Raw genomic sequence first — 16,310 nt, 5'->3', positions numbered from 1 at the left:
GCCGGGGGTCTGGGTTTGCTCGAGGCGGGGCAGATGGAGGCCAGGACGTGGGTCTAGGGGCTGGCACAAGGGTGGAGTCTGCGCTGTTTCCCTGGGGGCCGTCTGAATGACCTGCTCACCAGGCAGAAGGGGAGCCGAGCCGAGCCGGTCGCCTCCCCAGGGGCAAAGCCTCCCCAGGGGCAAAGCCTCCCCAGGGGCAAAGCCTCCGCAGGGGCAAAGCCTCCCCAGGGGCAAAGCCCAGCCCCCGATCTCCAGGCAGGGTGTCCTAGAGCCCTGACTCGGGCGGGGCTGACCACCAGGTGGGGACAGTGTTGGGAACTGCAGTCAGACGCCGGGCGGCAGGCAGGTGAACCAGGAGGCGGGCCCGCTCTCACCACGCGGCTCACTGGCCGGCTGGTCATCCACTGGCCATCTCGGCAGGCGTGGCCCCCCAACGTGGGGCCGGGTGCACGGTGGCGGGCAGCGTGGGAGGCGGGCCACACGTGGAGGAGGGGGTCGGCCGCGCCCTGGCACCCGTCCAGCACACGTCCCAGCTCGCAGTGCCCACCTTGAGCCCTGGGGCCCAGGGCTGAGAAACCTGGCTCCCCTGAAACAGGACCCATCCTGGGTGGCAGGCCCCCCAGATCATCTCTGTGGTCATAGCTTGGGGTATTGTGGTCACCCCCTTCAATGTCAGTTTCCCCTGATGTAGGAGGCTGGGCGAGGGGTCTCGGGAGGCCAGGGCCCCTCGTGTGGCAGGGCCAGCCCAGGCTCCTTGGCCGTCTCGGGCCCGGGTGACCAAGTGATTCGGGCCAGCTCTGCTGAGCAGGGTGGGGACTCCCCCTGCCAGTGCCTGCAGCCAGGGCTTCCTGCTGCTGCTTCTGGAAGCCTCCATGCCAGGCCCAGGAGACCCCTATGTGTGGGCGTGAGCCCTCGAGTCAGTGTCCTTGCCGAGGCAGTGGCCAGGGACCTCATGGGTCCCCTACCTAGTGGGGTGGGGACAAGCCCACAGCATGGCTGTGGGCAGATGTGGCTGCATCTCAGGCTGGGCTTCAGGGCCCCGCAGCTCTGAGAGGCCAGGTGTGCAGTCCTCCTGTTACAGAGGAGGGGGGCTGCAGGCGGGGCCCGAGTCCCCAGCGTCATGCAGCTCGGCCCCTGTGGGGGCTGGGTGGCATCGTCCAAAGGACAGGCCACGTCCTGACCCCAGGACCCACGAGGGGCCCCTATTTGGAAGCGAGGTCTTTGCAGAGGAAGGGAAGGGTCTCGAATTAGATCACACAGGGTTGGGGTGGGCGTGAAATCCAGTGGCCAGTGTCCTCATAAGAGAGGAGCGGGGGACAGACAGATGCTGGGGGGAGGCTTCCTGAAGACAGATGCAGACAGAGGGGGTGCGGCCACGCCCCAGGAACTGCCCCCTGGCGGCTGGAGGCCTGGAGCAGCCTCTTCCAGACTGTCCAGGAGGAACCAACCCTGCAGCACCCGGACTTGGAGGTCTGGCCGCCAGACTCTGGGAGCACGAATCTCTGTTATCTTAGGACGCCTGGTTTAGGGTCATTTGTTCTGGCAGCCCCGGGACCCTCACGCAGAGCCGCAGGGCCGGGGCGCCCCAAGCCCAGCTGAGGGTGCGGCTGCAGGCGGGGGAGCTGGCTCTGGGGCCCAGCGAAAGGCCAGAGGCCCCCTGTTTGTTCTGTTCTGTGTAACTGACTGGAGGTGGAGGAAACTGCAGGCTGGGGGACGAGCCGGGCCGCCCCCGCCCCCTGCGCGGTCCCAGGACGGACAGCCTCTCCGAAGGGCGGTGGGGTGCACACCTCTGCGAGGCACCGTTCAAGTTTCTGTGCGTCAGAGGCAGAAGTGCAGGCTGAGGTGGCCTCTGGGGACGGGACTCTCGCCACAGCAGCCAACAAGGCAGCAGGGGTGCGTGAGGCGGTGAGACTGATTAGTAAACATTTAAAAATTCAAAGCTGGTGGCCCTTCAGCCCTGCCTTCTGCACGTCCCCACCACGTCTAGGGGCAGCTCTTACAGGTCTCGCAGCCCCGCAGCCAGGCTGGGACTGTCCCGACCCCTCTCTCGTCTCTCTCCAGGCTCCTGCGGGAGCAGTGGATCCGGGCCAAGTACGAACGGCAGGAGTTCACCCACCCCGAGAGGCAGGAGCCGTACTCCGCAGGTGAGGGTGCACGTTGTCCATCTGTCCGCCTGTGCTGTCTCTGTGTCTGTCTCTCGGTCCACCGCCCCCTGAGCTGGAGCCAGGGTCATTAGGAAGCTGGACGACTCCCTGAGGGTTCTGACCTGGCACCCAGGGTCCCCGCGGCTGCTCACAGATCAGCCCTGACCCGGGGTGGGGGCCCGGGGGGACCTGCCGGCTGCGGCTGGTTGGGGCGGCGCCTCCACCCTGGGACGGCCTGTGGGGCAGGCAAGAGGGGTGTGGACAGGCCTGGGGCCCAGGTGGGGGGCAGAGGGTGGAGGCAGCCCCAAAGTCTGGTGGGCCAGGCCCCCGGGGCTCTTAGCACCAGGGGGTGATCAGATGGAGGTGGCTCTGTCTGTCCGCAGGGGTGGCCGCTTCATCCCTCCAAGGGAGCAGCTGGTCCCCAGGTTCCTGGGCTGCGAGGCCGGCGGGGGGGGGGGGTCAGCATGCAGCCCCCGCTTCTGCACCGCAGGCCGCTCCATGTCCCTCTCCTCCCGAGCCCTCACGGTGGCCCGGGGCTGGCGTGTGGCCTTGATTCAGTCACTGTCCCCTCCAGAGAGCGGCCTCCCCGTCTGCTGATGGTCCCCCACGTGGCAGGGGGGGAGGTCGCGGGCGTCTGGGCCTGCTCAGCGCTGGGACATGCACGCACCGTGCTGCTCGTGAGCCGTGGGAGGCTCGACCCAGAGCCTCTGTCTCCCAGGCACATCTCACCAATGACATACGCTGTGTGGCCTCATTTCAGAGGCAGGAGCAGGATTTTGTGTCTGTTCCTGCGTCAGGACCTCTGGTTGTGAGTGACAGAATTCAAGCCCAGTTGGACTGGAGAAAACTGGGACGTGGGTTGGCTCACACCGTTGGGCTGGCTGCAGGCACAGCTTGGCCTAGGGGTCGGCCAGTGCCGTCGGAACTTGGCTCCGGGGTTTCTGCCTCTTGGGGTGGCTCTAACCCTCCGGGTGGCGGCTGCGCTGCGGCAGGTCCAGACTTTCCATCCCCGTGCCTTCAGGTTCTGAGAGAAAAGGGTGACTTTCACAGAAGTGTCAGAGGAAGTCTCAGCTCTGGTCCTGAGAGATCAGGGGTGTGTGTGCCCCCGTCTTGGTGGCCGGGAGACGTGTGCCTGCCCGCCTGCCCTGGGGTCCTCCCAGGGAAGCGGGAGGTGTGTAGGCAGCACGGCCATCATCTTCCTGTCACGGTATGTGGGGAGGGTGGGGTCTGCAGGCGTGCTGGGGTGTCGGGTCACGAGCCAGGCTCCTCACAGCTTGGGAGGTGGCGGCCCCACGGCCGGCCCAGAGGTCCCTCGATGCCACCACCATTCCTCCCGTGAACCGTCCCCAAAGCCTGGGGAGTAAATGGAGGGCACCGGGCCAGAGTGGGGGGATGGCGGCGGGGGCCTGTAGGCACGCGCAGTGGGACTGAGCAGGTGGCATTTGAAGGCTGCAGCTTCTCTGTCAGATCCTCAGGGCCACGGAGGAGCAAAGGCTCGCATCCCACCTGTGGAGGACAGCCCTGTTGTCACCTGGACAGGTGCAGGGTCGTGCAGGGGGCCATCGGTGGTGTGTTGGGGGCAGCAGCAGGCCGGCCCCTTACAGGATGGCGTAGAGAGGCGGACAGGCTCAGCTGGGCCCAGGGACCTCCGTGCAGGGTGCAGGCCCTGTGGGGGCTGCTGGGGCCCTGCCTCTCAGACCCCTGCCCTGCTGAGCGCTCTGCCGGATAGAGGGGCCCAGCCCCCCCCCCAGATCTCCTCCTGCCCACTCCTCCTCCCACCCCTTTTCCCCCCCGACCCCGGCCCCAGTGTCCAGGGCAGATGGAGCACGTCCCCCCCCCCCCGCCTGGCCCGCCGTCCCTCTCTGAGCCCTGCCCTTAGGAGCACGGGGGTTCCCGTGGGCCCTTCCCGCCCTGCCTGCCCCCGGGGCTTGCCACAGGAGAACTTTCTCACGGCGGGGGATGACACATCTCTGGTCACCGAGAATGCAGAAGTGCGGGCGGGGCCAGGAGGAGGGGGAACGCGGGCTCAGGAAGGGCCGGCTCTGAGGCGGGGTGTGAGGTGCGATGTGGCCTGGGGAGCGAGCGGCTCAGAGGGCCCTCGGTTGCAGGGTTGGGGAGCCTGCCGGGCAGCTGGGGTCCCAGGGGCTGGAAGTGGGCAGCTTGGTCACCACTGTGGGGGCGCCGATGGGGCAGGGGTCCCTCCCATCGCGGCCCCTACTGGGGCCTCGGACGAGCCCAGCCCCTGACTGACCACACTCAGGGCGTCCCCGGACCTGGACAGTGTGGGCCATGGGGGATGGTGCTGGAGGAGTCTGCCCCCAGGTCCACGCGAAGGAAGGGGCTGAACTGATGACGGGGGCGAGGGGGTCGGACAGGGGTCCTGCTAGTCAGCGTGGAGGGGGCAGTGACACCGTGTGGACAAGACCCGATGGGTGCACGCTGGTGGGGAGCCAGGGCCGCACGGTCCCCGAGTGTCGGCAAACAGGACGGTGGCTGCAGTGGAGGAACCAGGGTCCGTGTCACCACCAGGACGCGGACTTCACCTCTGAGGGTCTCTCTCTCTCGCTCTCTTTTGGAAGGAGTAATTAGGTTTGTTTGCTTGTTTGTTTGTTTACTTACTTACTTACGGAGGTGCTGGGGCTGGAGCCCAGGACCCTGTGCGTGCTAGGCACACGCTCCACCACTGAGCTGCACCCAAAATGCATAAGCTCAACTCAGAAGGCAGCAGACAAGCCATCTGAGGGGCGGGGCAGGAGGGCCGGCCGGCCCCTCCTGGAGTGGCCGGTTGTGACCACAGGTGGACAGGAAGCTGTTGAGAGCGTGGGGGGTCAGGGAGGGGACGCGGGCCCTTCAGGACAGGCGGTGGTGTCCTTGGTGGTGACAGTTACAGTGAGATCGCGGGTGTGGCAGCCAGGGGTGCCATGTGGCTGACAGTGTGGGAGGTGTGGGGTTCCCGAGGGACCCTAGACGGAGGGGAGGTGCCAGCCTGGCGCCCCCCCCCACGCCTGCACCCTGCACTTCCGCCCTCGGCCAGGGTCATGGGTGTGTGGGAGGCACCTGAACCTTCCCGGAGATAGTGAGACAGATACCGGGGCACCTCCCACCTGCCCCCCACAGCTCCGGGCCCACTGGGGTGACCCTGGGGAACAGCTGCCTCTTGCTGCACCCCCAGCCGTCCACGCCTTGTACCAGAGCCTCAATGGCTGCCTTTCACAGGCCGACAATGGCCCCTGTTGTCAGAGGGCTGGCTGCCCCCAGGCACCCAGACTCAGCACTTCCTGCAGGGGCTTTGCCCCGCCACGGAGAGTGGGGCCCTGGGGGCAGGTGGGTGAATGACAGCCCCGCTTTCCCCATCTGTGTAGTGGTGGGGACACGGGGTCGCTGAGGCCAGGCGTGGGGCACTCAGGGCCCAGGGCGTCCCTGGTGGGGCTGGTGGGTCCAGCTGTGCCCCACTTCCCGGCAGGGCTCTCCCTGCAGGGTCGAGTTTGCTGCTGACTCATGCTGGAGCCCTGTGTGTGGGTCTTGTGCCTGGGACATGGGGAGGGACGGGGGCTCTTGGCAGGTGCTGGGCAGCCCGGGGGCGTGTGGTCCGCACATGTGGCTGAAGGCAGAAGCCCACCCGCCGAGGCGGGGTCTGTCCCACGTGTGCGGGCCCTGTGCTGGGTGCAAGGGGCACAAGGAGGGGAGCGGTGACTGAGGCCCTCAGCCTGGACCCTGGCCTCACTGACAGCCGCCTCCTTCCCTCTCGGAGACCAGGACTTGGTCTCGACTTCCCTGCTGGTCACTCTGCAACCTTGCAGAGTCAAGCGGTGCCTCTGGGCCGTGGGTTCCTCATGCACAAAGTGGGACCCAACTCAGCACCCTGATAACAGGAGCCCATGGGCAGAGCCCCGTGGCTGGCTCCCCGACGCAGCCCCTCTACCTGGCGGGCCCTCCCAGCAGCTCCTGAATGAGATGAGGGGAGGCGGCCCTGCAGGGTCCCAGGCGTAGGCAGACAGGCAGGCGTCTTGAGGCCGAGCCGCACCCTCTGGCCAGGCCCCCCCGTCTGACCCGCGCCTTTGCCAAGGGTCACTGGATGGAGCCAGCGGCCCTGCCGAGTCTGCTGCTCCCTCTTGGCCATGCCAGGGGCTGGCCCAGTTGTTTGGTGAGCCCGGCGCTCAGTCCTTGGCAGTGTCCAGTGTGCGCTGGGCCAGTTGGTCCCCCTGAGGGACGTCCGTCATGTCCGGTCTGTTCATGGATGGGCAAGGCCACTGTACACGTGTGACCACGTTCTCGGGGCACTGGGATTTCCATGTCTCTCCGGGTTACAGGGGAGGCATGGGTGACTTGATAAGGAACTGCTGACCGTGCTCCACCGGCTGCCCCATCCTGCAGCCCCTGCCCCGTGGAAGGTCCCCACTGCTTCACTGCTTGCCCACGTTGGGGGTCAGTCTTCGGGGTTTGCTCGGCTCTCGCCGTGCCAATGGGCGTGCAGCGCGTCTGGTCGCCAGCACCGGGGAAAGGCTTCGGCTCTTCTTAAAGGCGGTCCCACGGAGGGGTTTCTGAGAAGAGGCAGCTGGGCGGGGGCCTGGGGCGTAGGCACACAGCAGTCGCTCAGTAAATGCAGAGTGAACCATCTGGCCCCTGCCCCAGGACCGGCCCAGCTCCGCTGTGTGCAGCCTGAGAGGCCCGTCCCATGGGGCGCGGTCGGCAGGGGCTGTGTGTGGGGGGAGGTGGGGGCAGAGCAGCTGATACCTCGGCCTGGAGTCTTCAGGGCTCTGGGAATGCCACACGCTTGGGCCTGCCCGAGGATGGCCGAGGGGCCCGCGGCTTGGAGAGCCCGGTGCCTGGTGGGCAGGGTCCCCTGGCAGAGCCTGGGCTGGCACGTCCCAGGTCACAGGGCAGGGATGGAGGGGTGAGATGCCAGGCAGAGAGGATGACTTGGCTGAGCTTGAACGCGGGTGGGCGGGGGCCACTGACTTCAGGCCGAGAGCCAAACAGCCGCCCATCTGCCAGGCAGTCAGGGACCCTGGCCAGTGCCTGTCCGAAAATACTGCTGCTGTCACAGCTCCTGAAATTAGGCGCCTTGGGGGCTGGCCGTCCGGAAGGCGCCCGGGCCTGGGAGCCCGACAGACTCAGGGCCGCGTTTCCGTCTGTCCTGCTGGTCTGGACTGGTATGTATGACAGAGCCGGGTCAGTGAGGGTGCAGGGTGGCCGGCGGGAGCTCTGTCCATCCTGGCTGGGCTGTGGCAGAGCTGGTCCCCCACGCCAGGCCTCCCTCATCCTGAGGCACTGCTGCCCCCTACTGGGCCCCGTGGGCAGGGCGGGTGGGGGCTCCGGGCTCCAGCAGGCCCAGTGCCCAGGGCGCCTGCTGGCTGGAGGCCGTGGACAGGACTTCCCATCTCAGCCTCAGTTTCCTCTCCAGTGCGGTGGGTATGACTGCGGGCTGGGCCTTAGGGGCCCCTGGGTGAGATGAGCCAGCACATGCAAGCGCTCAGCCGGGCACCCTCGGGGGTTGGGGTCCTGGCGGGGAGCGGCCTTGCGGAGGCTGTCGCTCCAGCCTCCTGCAGGAAAGCTGCACGTTGGGTGGGGTCCAGAGAGGCCGGCCTGACCCAGAGGCAGGCGGACGTCCAGCTTTGCCCTGGGCCAGTGCCCATTTAGTCAGTCAACAACCATTGCAGGTAGGGGCCTCCCTGAGCCTGGGGACATGGTGGGAGCCCGTTCCCTGGTGCACAGGAGGCGCTGTGCCTGCTGGTGCTGTGCGCAGGGGCCCGGGGCATGTCCCTCCACAGGCTCAGGATGCAGGGAACCTCTGAGATGTGGGGGAGGGAAGGGAGAGGCCCATCTGCCACCATCCCCTAAGGATCCAGAGGCGCCAGCTGCCCCCTCCTCGACACCAGGACGCTGCCTTTTTATGGCCATGTGTCTCGAGAGCAGAGAAACAGCCCCTTGTCTCCATGGTGTTGGGCCGGGGCTGCCAGGGCAGCAGAGGGCTGGGCAGGGGTAGCTGCAGGCTTGAGGGTCAGGGCCTAGCAGGGTCGACCGAAGTACCCCAGCCACAGCCCTCAGGGGCTGGGCACAGGCTGCAGAACTGGCGCAGTGCAGGGCACCCCCCGCCGCAGGGACCAGCCCCAGTGGCACCCGCAGGGCTGTTAGCTGCACGAGCAGTGGGCACTGTCCCCAAGGAGAGCGCTGGGCGGTCTCCACGGAGCCCCGGGCCCTGCCCCTGTGGCCCCCAGAACATGCCCAAGGGAGGTGGGGCACCTGGGGGGCACAGCCCAGAGCATGGGGACAGCCCGGCAACGTGGTGTTGAGGGAGCTGGGCCCCAGAGCACATGCGGGGGGCCCTCTGGGTGAGAGGGGCACCGGGCTGGACGCGTCCACTGCCCTCCTTCCTCCTGCCGCAGGGACGGCCGCCCACGGCTCCAGGCGCAGGAGACTGGGCTGTCGCGGTCTGGAGGACCGCGCTCCAGAGGTCAGGGTGCAGCCGGGCTGGCTCCTCAGAGGCTCCGAGGGTCTCCCGGCCGCATCGCCCAGCCCCTGGGGCCCTCTCCACGTTCCCCAGCCCTGGGGGCTCCACAGTGTTTCTGTCGTCCCTTCTCCCTCTGCCCCCTCGTGAGGACCCTTGTGGTGACCTTGGGCCCCTGGACAGTCCACGGTGATCGTCCATCCCCCACCCCTGCAAAGCCCTGGCACCGCCGAAGGTTCTGTGGGCTCGGCGTTGGACACTGGTGGTCATGCAGGTGGTCACAGGGGTGTGTGCTGCCAGGGGCCTGGGGGCCTACACACTGAGAGCCACACTCACGTCCCTGTGTGGGGGCCACACCTGGGAGAGAAGAAAAGAGGGCTTGGGCGCCGCGCGGGGGCGTGGGCAGCAGCGGGTGGCCCAGTGCGGGGGCAGCCCAGGGTCCCCGGCCTCGGCTCAGACTCCCGCTCACATCGCCGGCCTCCTGCAACCTACGGGTCAGCAGGTCCCTGGGGACAGGAGCACCTGCCACACCTTCCATCTGACCATCTCTCCCTACAGGGTACCGAGAAGGCTTCCTCTGGAAGCGCGGCCGGGACAACGGGCAGTTTTTAAGCCGGAAGTTCGTGCTGACGGAACGAGAAGGAGCCCTGAAGTATTTCAACAGGAGTGACGTGAGCTGGGCTCAGGGCAAGGGTGGGTGCCCGTCCTAGGCTGGTGTTCAGGCCTCCCACCCAGGGAGACATCGTCCCCAGACAGCGGCACCGCGTGCTCCACAGCCCCCGTGCCGTCTCCAGAGCCACGCCCCCGCCCAGAACAGCCCACCCACCCCTTGGACACAGTCGCTCCCTGTGACGGTGGGAGATGCTGGGGGAGCAGGTGTGGCGAGCCCTTCCCTAGTGGTCACTCCAGGCCTGAGAGGGACAGAGGGGACTGGCTGAGGTTGGTGGTCACCCCACCCAGCAAGCACATGTCTGGGAGACCCTGGGCTCCCAGGCAGCGTGTGGGGGCCAGCAGGAGGGTCCCAGAGGCCCTGCAGCTGGCCGAGCCCCACTCCTACCCAGACCAGCCCAGGTCAGAAGGTGGCCTGTGACGCAGTAACCATGGCAGCTCCTGGCCCACAGGCTGGCTGCCCGGGCAGAGGCCCCTGCACGGTGGCCTCCCAGCCCCCAGCACAGGGACGCACAGAGGTGGGGCTGGCAGCGCGGGGGAGCAGGAAGAGGGAGGGCCTGGCACTGGGGGCAGACCAGACAGAGGGCAGAGGAGGGGTCTGCCCGCCCTCATGGTCCCCTGGGAGGGGATGCCGTCACCTTAGACTTACCGACCAGAGAGCCCAGGCCCAGAGCAGGTAGGTAACTTGCCCAGAGCCGCACAGGACCGCAGGTCTGCGGCCAGCATCCAGAGCCCACCCTGCCCTCTCCTTGCCTGCCCAGCTCCAAGGCCTGGCCTTGCTTCCCAGGCCAAGGAGCCCAAGGCCATCATGAAGATAGAGCATCTGAACGCCACCTTCCAGCCGGCCAAGATCGGCCACCCGCACGGCCTGCAGGTCACCTACCTGAAGGACAACAGTACCCGCAACATCTTCGTCTACCACGAGGACGGGAAGGTGGGTGTGCGGGCGGTGGGCGGGGCGGGGGCACGGGGCCACTGACACCCCTCCATGGCTGGAGGGGGGCCTCACGGAGAGCAGCGGGCGCAGCGTCCCCCGGCCGGCCTCTCTTCCAGGAGGAGCCCAGGCAGAGCCCCTCAGCCTGTCCTGAGGGCCCTCTGGAGACTCGGGTGTCGGTCCCTCCTCAGGTGCACGATTTGCAAACATCTTCCCCCAGTCTGCAGGTTGCCTTTTCAGTGAATAGTGCCTTTTGACGCATGAAATTTAAAAACGTTCGCCGAAGTCCAATCTGTTTCTTTTTCTTCTGTGTGTGCGCCACTGGTGTTGCACCAAAGAGCTCACGATCAGGTCCAACGCCGTGAGGCGCCTGCCCTGCTTCCGCACGAGAGCTCTGCTACTTCAGGACTCACGTTCAGGTCCCTGATCCTTCCCGAGCTGATTTTCACGTGTGCTGGGGGGGGGGGGCGTGCACTCTTCTGCACGTGGCCTTCCAGTCTTCCCAGCACCGTCTGTGCAAAAGACTGTCCTTTTCCATGAGTGATCTTGGCGCCCTCGTCAAAGGCCATCTGACTGAACACGAAGTTTACTTCCGGGCTCCCTGCTCTGTGCCACTGGCATGTACGTGCGTCTGTCTTTAGGCTGGGACCACGCTGCTTAGGCTCCTGGGGTTTGCGGTCAGAAGTGAATCCCTCGAGTTTTATTCTTCCTTTTCAGGGAGGTTCTGGCTGAGGTTCCGTATGAACTTTGTCAAACGCGCTTTCCGCTTGCGCCGAAGTGCTCGTGCTGCTTCCCTCCCTCCTGCTTGTGTGGGGTGGTGCGCTGTCAGGGTCCCACGTGCCGAGCCGCCCTCGCACCCCAGGGACGCGGCCGCTCGGCCATGGCGGAGAGCCCTTGCACGTGCGGCCGCGTCCGGTTTGCTGGAACGCCGCCGAGGGCCCTGCGCCACTGTCCGTAAGGCACCTGGCCCGCGGGCGTCTTGTCTTGCACTTTGTCTGGCTCTGATATCAGGGTTACTCTGGGCTCACAAGTGAGTTAGGAAGTGTTCCCTCCTCTTCAGTTTTTGGGAACCTTTGAGGACTGGTGCTGGTTTTCCTTTAAATGTTCGGTAGAACTCACCAGTGAAGCCTGGAGGCCCAGGCTTTGCTCTGTTGACTTTGGATGACTGGCCCAGCCTCCTTACCAGCCGCAGGTCTGCTCCGGCCGTCTGTGTGCTCATGGTCTGTCCTGGGGGTCACCCGGGCTCACCGGCCGCCCAGTCGGCTGCTGCGCCGTTGCTCACAGCCTCTCTTGCGGCCGCTCTGCTTCTGCGGGGCTGGCAGCAGTGCCCTCTCCGTCCTCTTCGACTTCAGCAGCGTGAGCCTCCTTCCCTAGTCCCCGTCACTCACGGGTTGTCAGTTCTCTTCGTCTTTGGAAGAAGGAGCTTTTGGTCACCTTCACCTTCTCCCTTGGCCTTTCCTTCTGTGTTTCGTCCACCTCTGCTCAGACCTTTTCTCCCCCTTCCCTCTAGCTTTGGGTTTACTTCTTCTTTTTCTAGTTACTCGAGCTGGCGAGTCAGGGCTGGTGATCTGACAGCTTTCCTGCACCTCAGAGTCAGCGCTGCGCTTCCCCAGGTTCTGCTTTCGCTGATCCCGCAAGTTTGGCAGGTTGTGTTTCCGTTTTCATGTGTCTCTGAATATTTTCTCATTTCCTTTGTGATTTCTTCTGTTCTGTTGGCTATTTGAGCCCCACGGTTTTGTGAACTTCCCAGTTTTCCTTGGCGATGGTTTCCAGCTTCATCCCGCTGTGACCAGGGAAGACGCTTCGTACGACGTCTGTCTTTTAAAACACTGAGCCCTTCCTTGTGGCCCAGCGTGTAGTCTGTGGGTGAAACGTCGCGCGCGCCCCCGGGAGGGCGCCCTGCTGTCGCTGTCGGGGGCGCGCTGCGCGTGTCGGCCAGGCCTCCTTGCCGCGCTGTGCTCGGTCCTCTGCTTCCGGGCTCGCCTTCTGTCTGGTTGTCCCGCCCGCCGCTGGGGGTGGGGCGCTGAGGTGTCCAGCTGTTGCTCTAGGACCGTCCGTTTTCTCCCAGTCAGTTCTGCCGGTTTTGCTTCATGTATTTGGACGGTCTGTCACCGGGTGTGTGAATATTCACTCATGGTTTATCTTCTTGCCGTGTTAAACCTTTATTAATACGTAACGTTCTTCCTCGTCTCCTGTAAGCCTGCTGAGCGCAAGTCTGTTCTGTCTGAAATTACTATAGCTAGTCTGCTTTTTTTTTTTTTTTTTTTTTTTTTTTACTGTTTGCACGTCTTTTCCCATCCTTTTGCCTTCACCCTGTTTGTGCCTGTGGACCTGAGTGAGTCTCCTGCGGACAGGGTCTAGTGGAGCGAGCGCTTTTATCCGCCCTGCCCGTCTCTCTTGGTTGGAGGGTTGAGGTCACTTGCGTCTATAATAACTGCTGACGAGGAGGGCGGACTCCTGTCCTCGCGCCGTCTGCGTCCTGTCCAGCCTGTAGGACGTTAGCGCTCAGCTCCTGCGTTCCCGCCTTCTTTTCTGTGTGTTTTTTTGGTAGTGAAGTGTTTCCGTTCTTTATCTCCTTCTGTGTATGTTCTGTCACTATTGTTGTGGTTACCATGGGGGCTGCATTTAACGTATTAAGTTACAACTTCCTAAACTGAACATATGGCAGATTTTAAGTACTATTTTTTTCAATAACATACAAAATTCTACGACTTTGCAGCCCCAGCCCCACTCCTTCCGGTGGCTGATGTCACAAAATTCATCTTCGTACAACACGTGCTCCAGAACACAGACTGCTGATTACTTTAAGTGCGCTGTCTCCTAAAGTGTGTAAAAAAACAGGGTCTGGCATCCCAGCCCCAAGTGACAATGACACTTTGACGGTAACTTTTTCTTTGAAAGTGTTAGTCTGGCAAATCACGCAGGTAACAAGAAGTAGCTAGAGCCATGGTTCCGATAGCACCCGCTTTCGTCACTGCCCGTGTACCGACTGCTGCTGAGATCCCGGCTTCTCCGCGGGGCTCCGAGGCGCTGTCTAGCGTCCGTTCGTGGCGCCTGCAGGACCCCCGGGAGCACTTCCTGCAGGACAGGCCCAGGTCATGAGCTCCCTCGGCTCCTGGAAGTCGAGGCGTGTCTCCACTGCCCTCTCACTTCTGAAGCGCAGTTTGGCGTGGATGCTGGATCTTTTGTTGACAGTTTTTTCCTTTGAGCACTTTGAAAGTATTGGCCGCCTGTCTTGTGCCTCCAAGGCTGCCTATGAGAAATCTGCTCATCCCCATTTGAGGGTCCCCGTGTATGACGAATCGTTCCTCTCTCGCTGCTTCCGAGGTTCTGTATCTTTGGAGAGCTTGGTCACATGTCTCAGACCGGGCCTCCTGCTTGCTCTATCCTACCTGTGTCTTTGTATGCATGCCTGTCCCCAGATCTGGAAAGTTTTCAACCATGTTTCTTCTTCTTTTTAAACGGAGGTGCAGGGGATGAACGCAGGACCCGGTGCGCACTCGGCCCGCCCTGCCGCGGAGCTGTGCCCCCCGCTCAGCCGTACTTCTCGGAACGTTCTTGCTGCCCCTTTCCCTGCCTTCCCCACTTCCGGGGCTCCCACAGTGCACATGCTGGTCGGCTTCATGGTGTCCCACGGGCCCCTGAGGCCCTGCTCCCTTCTCTTCGGTCTTTTCTCTGTTCCTCAGCCTTGGTAATTCGCATTTTCTTACCTTCAAGTTCACTGAGTCTTCCTCCTGCTCATACCCGCCTTTGAGTCGCTGTCGTGAAGTTTTCACTGATCATACCTCAGGTCCCAGAACTTCCCTTAGGGTTCTTTTTAGATTTTCTGTCTCTTTGCTGTTATCTCCACCTGTTCATGCCCTTTGTTGACTTCTTCCACATATACTTTTAGCTCTTCGAGCATCTTTAAGGCCGATGTTTTAAAGTCTTTATCAAGTGTATCTGCCATCACGTCTTTCCACAGGCGGATTCGGATGATTTATTTCCGGTCTTCCTGTGTGCCTTGTGATTTTTTTTTGAACACTGGACATCTGAACATGGTTACGTGGTAACTCTGGAACCAGATGTGCCCCCTCCCCCAGGGGTTGCCTTTGCTGCTGCTGTTGTTGTGTTGGCTTCCTCTTTTCTTTTTCTTTCTTCCTTCCTTTCTCCCTTTTTCTTCTTTCTTTCCCTTCATTCACTCACTCATTCACTCATTGCTGTTGACTGTGCTGAGGATCAACGTGAAATGGAAACTTACTTTCTGCTCACCTCTGTGCTGAGCCTCTCCCAGGTCGTGTGTGGTCACCTCCTAACTTCCTCTGCACATGCAGTTGTTTCTGAATGTCCTAGTCCTTAATGTCTGGCTCCCAGAGGGAAAAGCAAAAAGGAGGGAACGAGGGTGCTGGCCTCTTGAATCTCTGGGAAGCCCCTGAGCTGCAGCAATGCCCCCCACCCCGCTGAGCTGTGATCAGAGCACAGATCCCTGATGTGTGGCACACAGGGTCCTTTTGGCTCAGCCTGACTCCTGCAGAGTTTAAGTTGCTCCGGGAATGGCCGCACAGCTGCCTGTCCTGGGCGTGGGGCTGGAGGGGCTGGAGCTGCATCTGTGCTTGGAGCTGAAACTGACTGAAATAAACCACAATTTACTCTCCACATCTTCCCCTCCAAGTTGCAAGACTTCAACAGACTTCAGAATTCCAAGATGGTTACAGCTGGCAGATTCTGCCAGTGCCAGTGTTTCCCAGGCACGAGGCAGGTTCCTGGTGCTTCCTGCCCCACCACCTTCCCACAGTCCTCTTTTCAGCTTTTTTTTTTTAGGGGGGTTACTGTTGTTTTGGGGGGATAAACAAAGTTTATTCTAGGAAGAGCAACTCACTGAGAGAAACCCATTTAAACATTTACGTATATGTCCTGTTCAGTGTTTCTAAGGAGAGTTTAGAGCTACAGCTTTTTAAACTCACACTGTTGTCAAAGGAATAAGCCAGCCACAAAATAAGAACCAGCAGAATGCGGTAACCCAGTCATAAAGGGCAGTCAGAGGTGCTCACACGTATTTAAGGACTCAGTCATCTGAGTTGTAAGTCATAAGTAGTTCATCTGTGTCCTTTTTTAAAAGATTCCGCTTATAAGTGCTGTCATATGGTGTTTGTCTTTCTCTTTCTGGCTTCACTTCACTTAGAAGGACGATCTCCAGGTCCATCCATGTTGCTGCAAATGGCATTATTTTACTCTTTTCATGGCTGAGTAGTACTCCACTGTATAAATATACCACATCTTCTCTATCCAGTCGTCTGTTGATGGATATTTGGGCTGTTTCCACGTCTTGGCTACTGTAAATAGTGCTGCTGTGAACATTGGGGTGCAGGCGTCTTTTTGAATTATGTTTTTCTCAAGGTATATGCCCAGGAGTGGGCTTGCTGAATCATATAGTAAGGCTGCTTTTAGTTTCTTTGGGAACCTCCATACTGTCCTCACAGTGGCTGCACCAAACTGCATTCCCACCAGCAGTGCAGGAGGGCTCCCTGTTCTCCACGGCCTCCCCAGCATTTGTCATTTGTAGACTTTTGAATGCTGGCCATTCTGACTGGTGTGAGGTGGCATCTCATTGTGGCTTTGATTTGCATTTCTCTGACAATCAGTGATGTTGAGCATCTTTCCATGTGCTTGTTTGCCGTCTGTCTGCCTTCTTTGGAGAGACGTCTGTTTTGGTCTTCCGCCCATTTTTTGATTGGGTTGCTTGTTCTTTTGATATTAAGGTGTATGAGCTGTTTGTATATTTTGGAAATTAGTCCCTTGTTGGTCATGTCATTTGCAAATCTTTTCTCACATTCTGTAGGTTGTCTTTTTGTTTTGTTGATAGATCCTTAGCTGTGTGAAAGCCTCTAAGTTCAATAAGATCCCATTTGTTTACTTTTGCTTTTGTGTCCACGACTCCAGGAGCTGGTTCAAAAAATGCATTGCTGTGCTTTATGTCCAAGAGTGCGCTGCCTGTGTTTTCCTCCAGGGTTTTATACTCTCTGGTCTTAATTTAAGTCTTTAATCCATTTGGAGTTTGTATCTGCAGATGGTGTTGGAGGATGTTCTAATCTCAGTCTTCTACAGGTGGCCGTCCAGCTGTCCCCGCACCACTTCT

General features: G+C 61.6%; 1 protein-coding gene across 7 annotated transcripts in view; it reads left to right on the top strand.

Annotated features, from left to right (window-relative positions):
* The window catches only part of LOC102521260 (arf-GAP with dual PH domain-containing protein 1), a 79,540-nt gene that overhangs the window by 53,509 nt on the left and 9,721 nt on the right, over window positions 1–16,310 (top strand). For 5 of the 7 annotated variants that reach the window (XM_032459847.1, XM_032459849.1, XM_032459848.1 and 2 more), the window contains 3 exons: window positions 2,062–2,144; window positions 9,151–9,263; window positions 10,049–10,195. In XM_032459847.1, coding sequence (XP_032315738.1) covers window positions 2,062–2,144; window positions 9,151–9,263; window positions 10,049–10,195 — 343 coding nt within the window. Of the gene's footprint in view, window positions 1–1,547; window positions 1,894–2,061; window positions 2,145–5,568; window positions 7,298–9,150; window positions 9,264–10,048; window positions 10,196–16,310 lie in introns of those variants that run through there. The other 2 variants (XM_032459851.1, XM_032459845.1) reach the window with 2 other exon arrangements.

Source organism: Camelus ferus, chromosome 18, assembly GCF_009834535.1.
Source record: "Camelus ferus isolate YT-003-E chromosome 18, BCGSAC_Cfer_1.0, whole genome shotgun sequence".
NCBI lineage: Eukaryota > Metazoa > Chordata > Mammalia > Artiodactyla > Camelidae > Camelus > Camelus ferus.
This window is presented reverse-complemented; position numbering and strand designations above follow the sequence as displayed.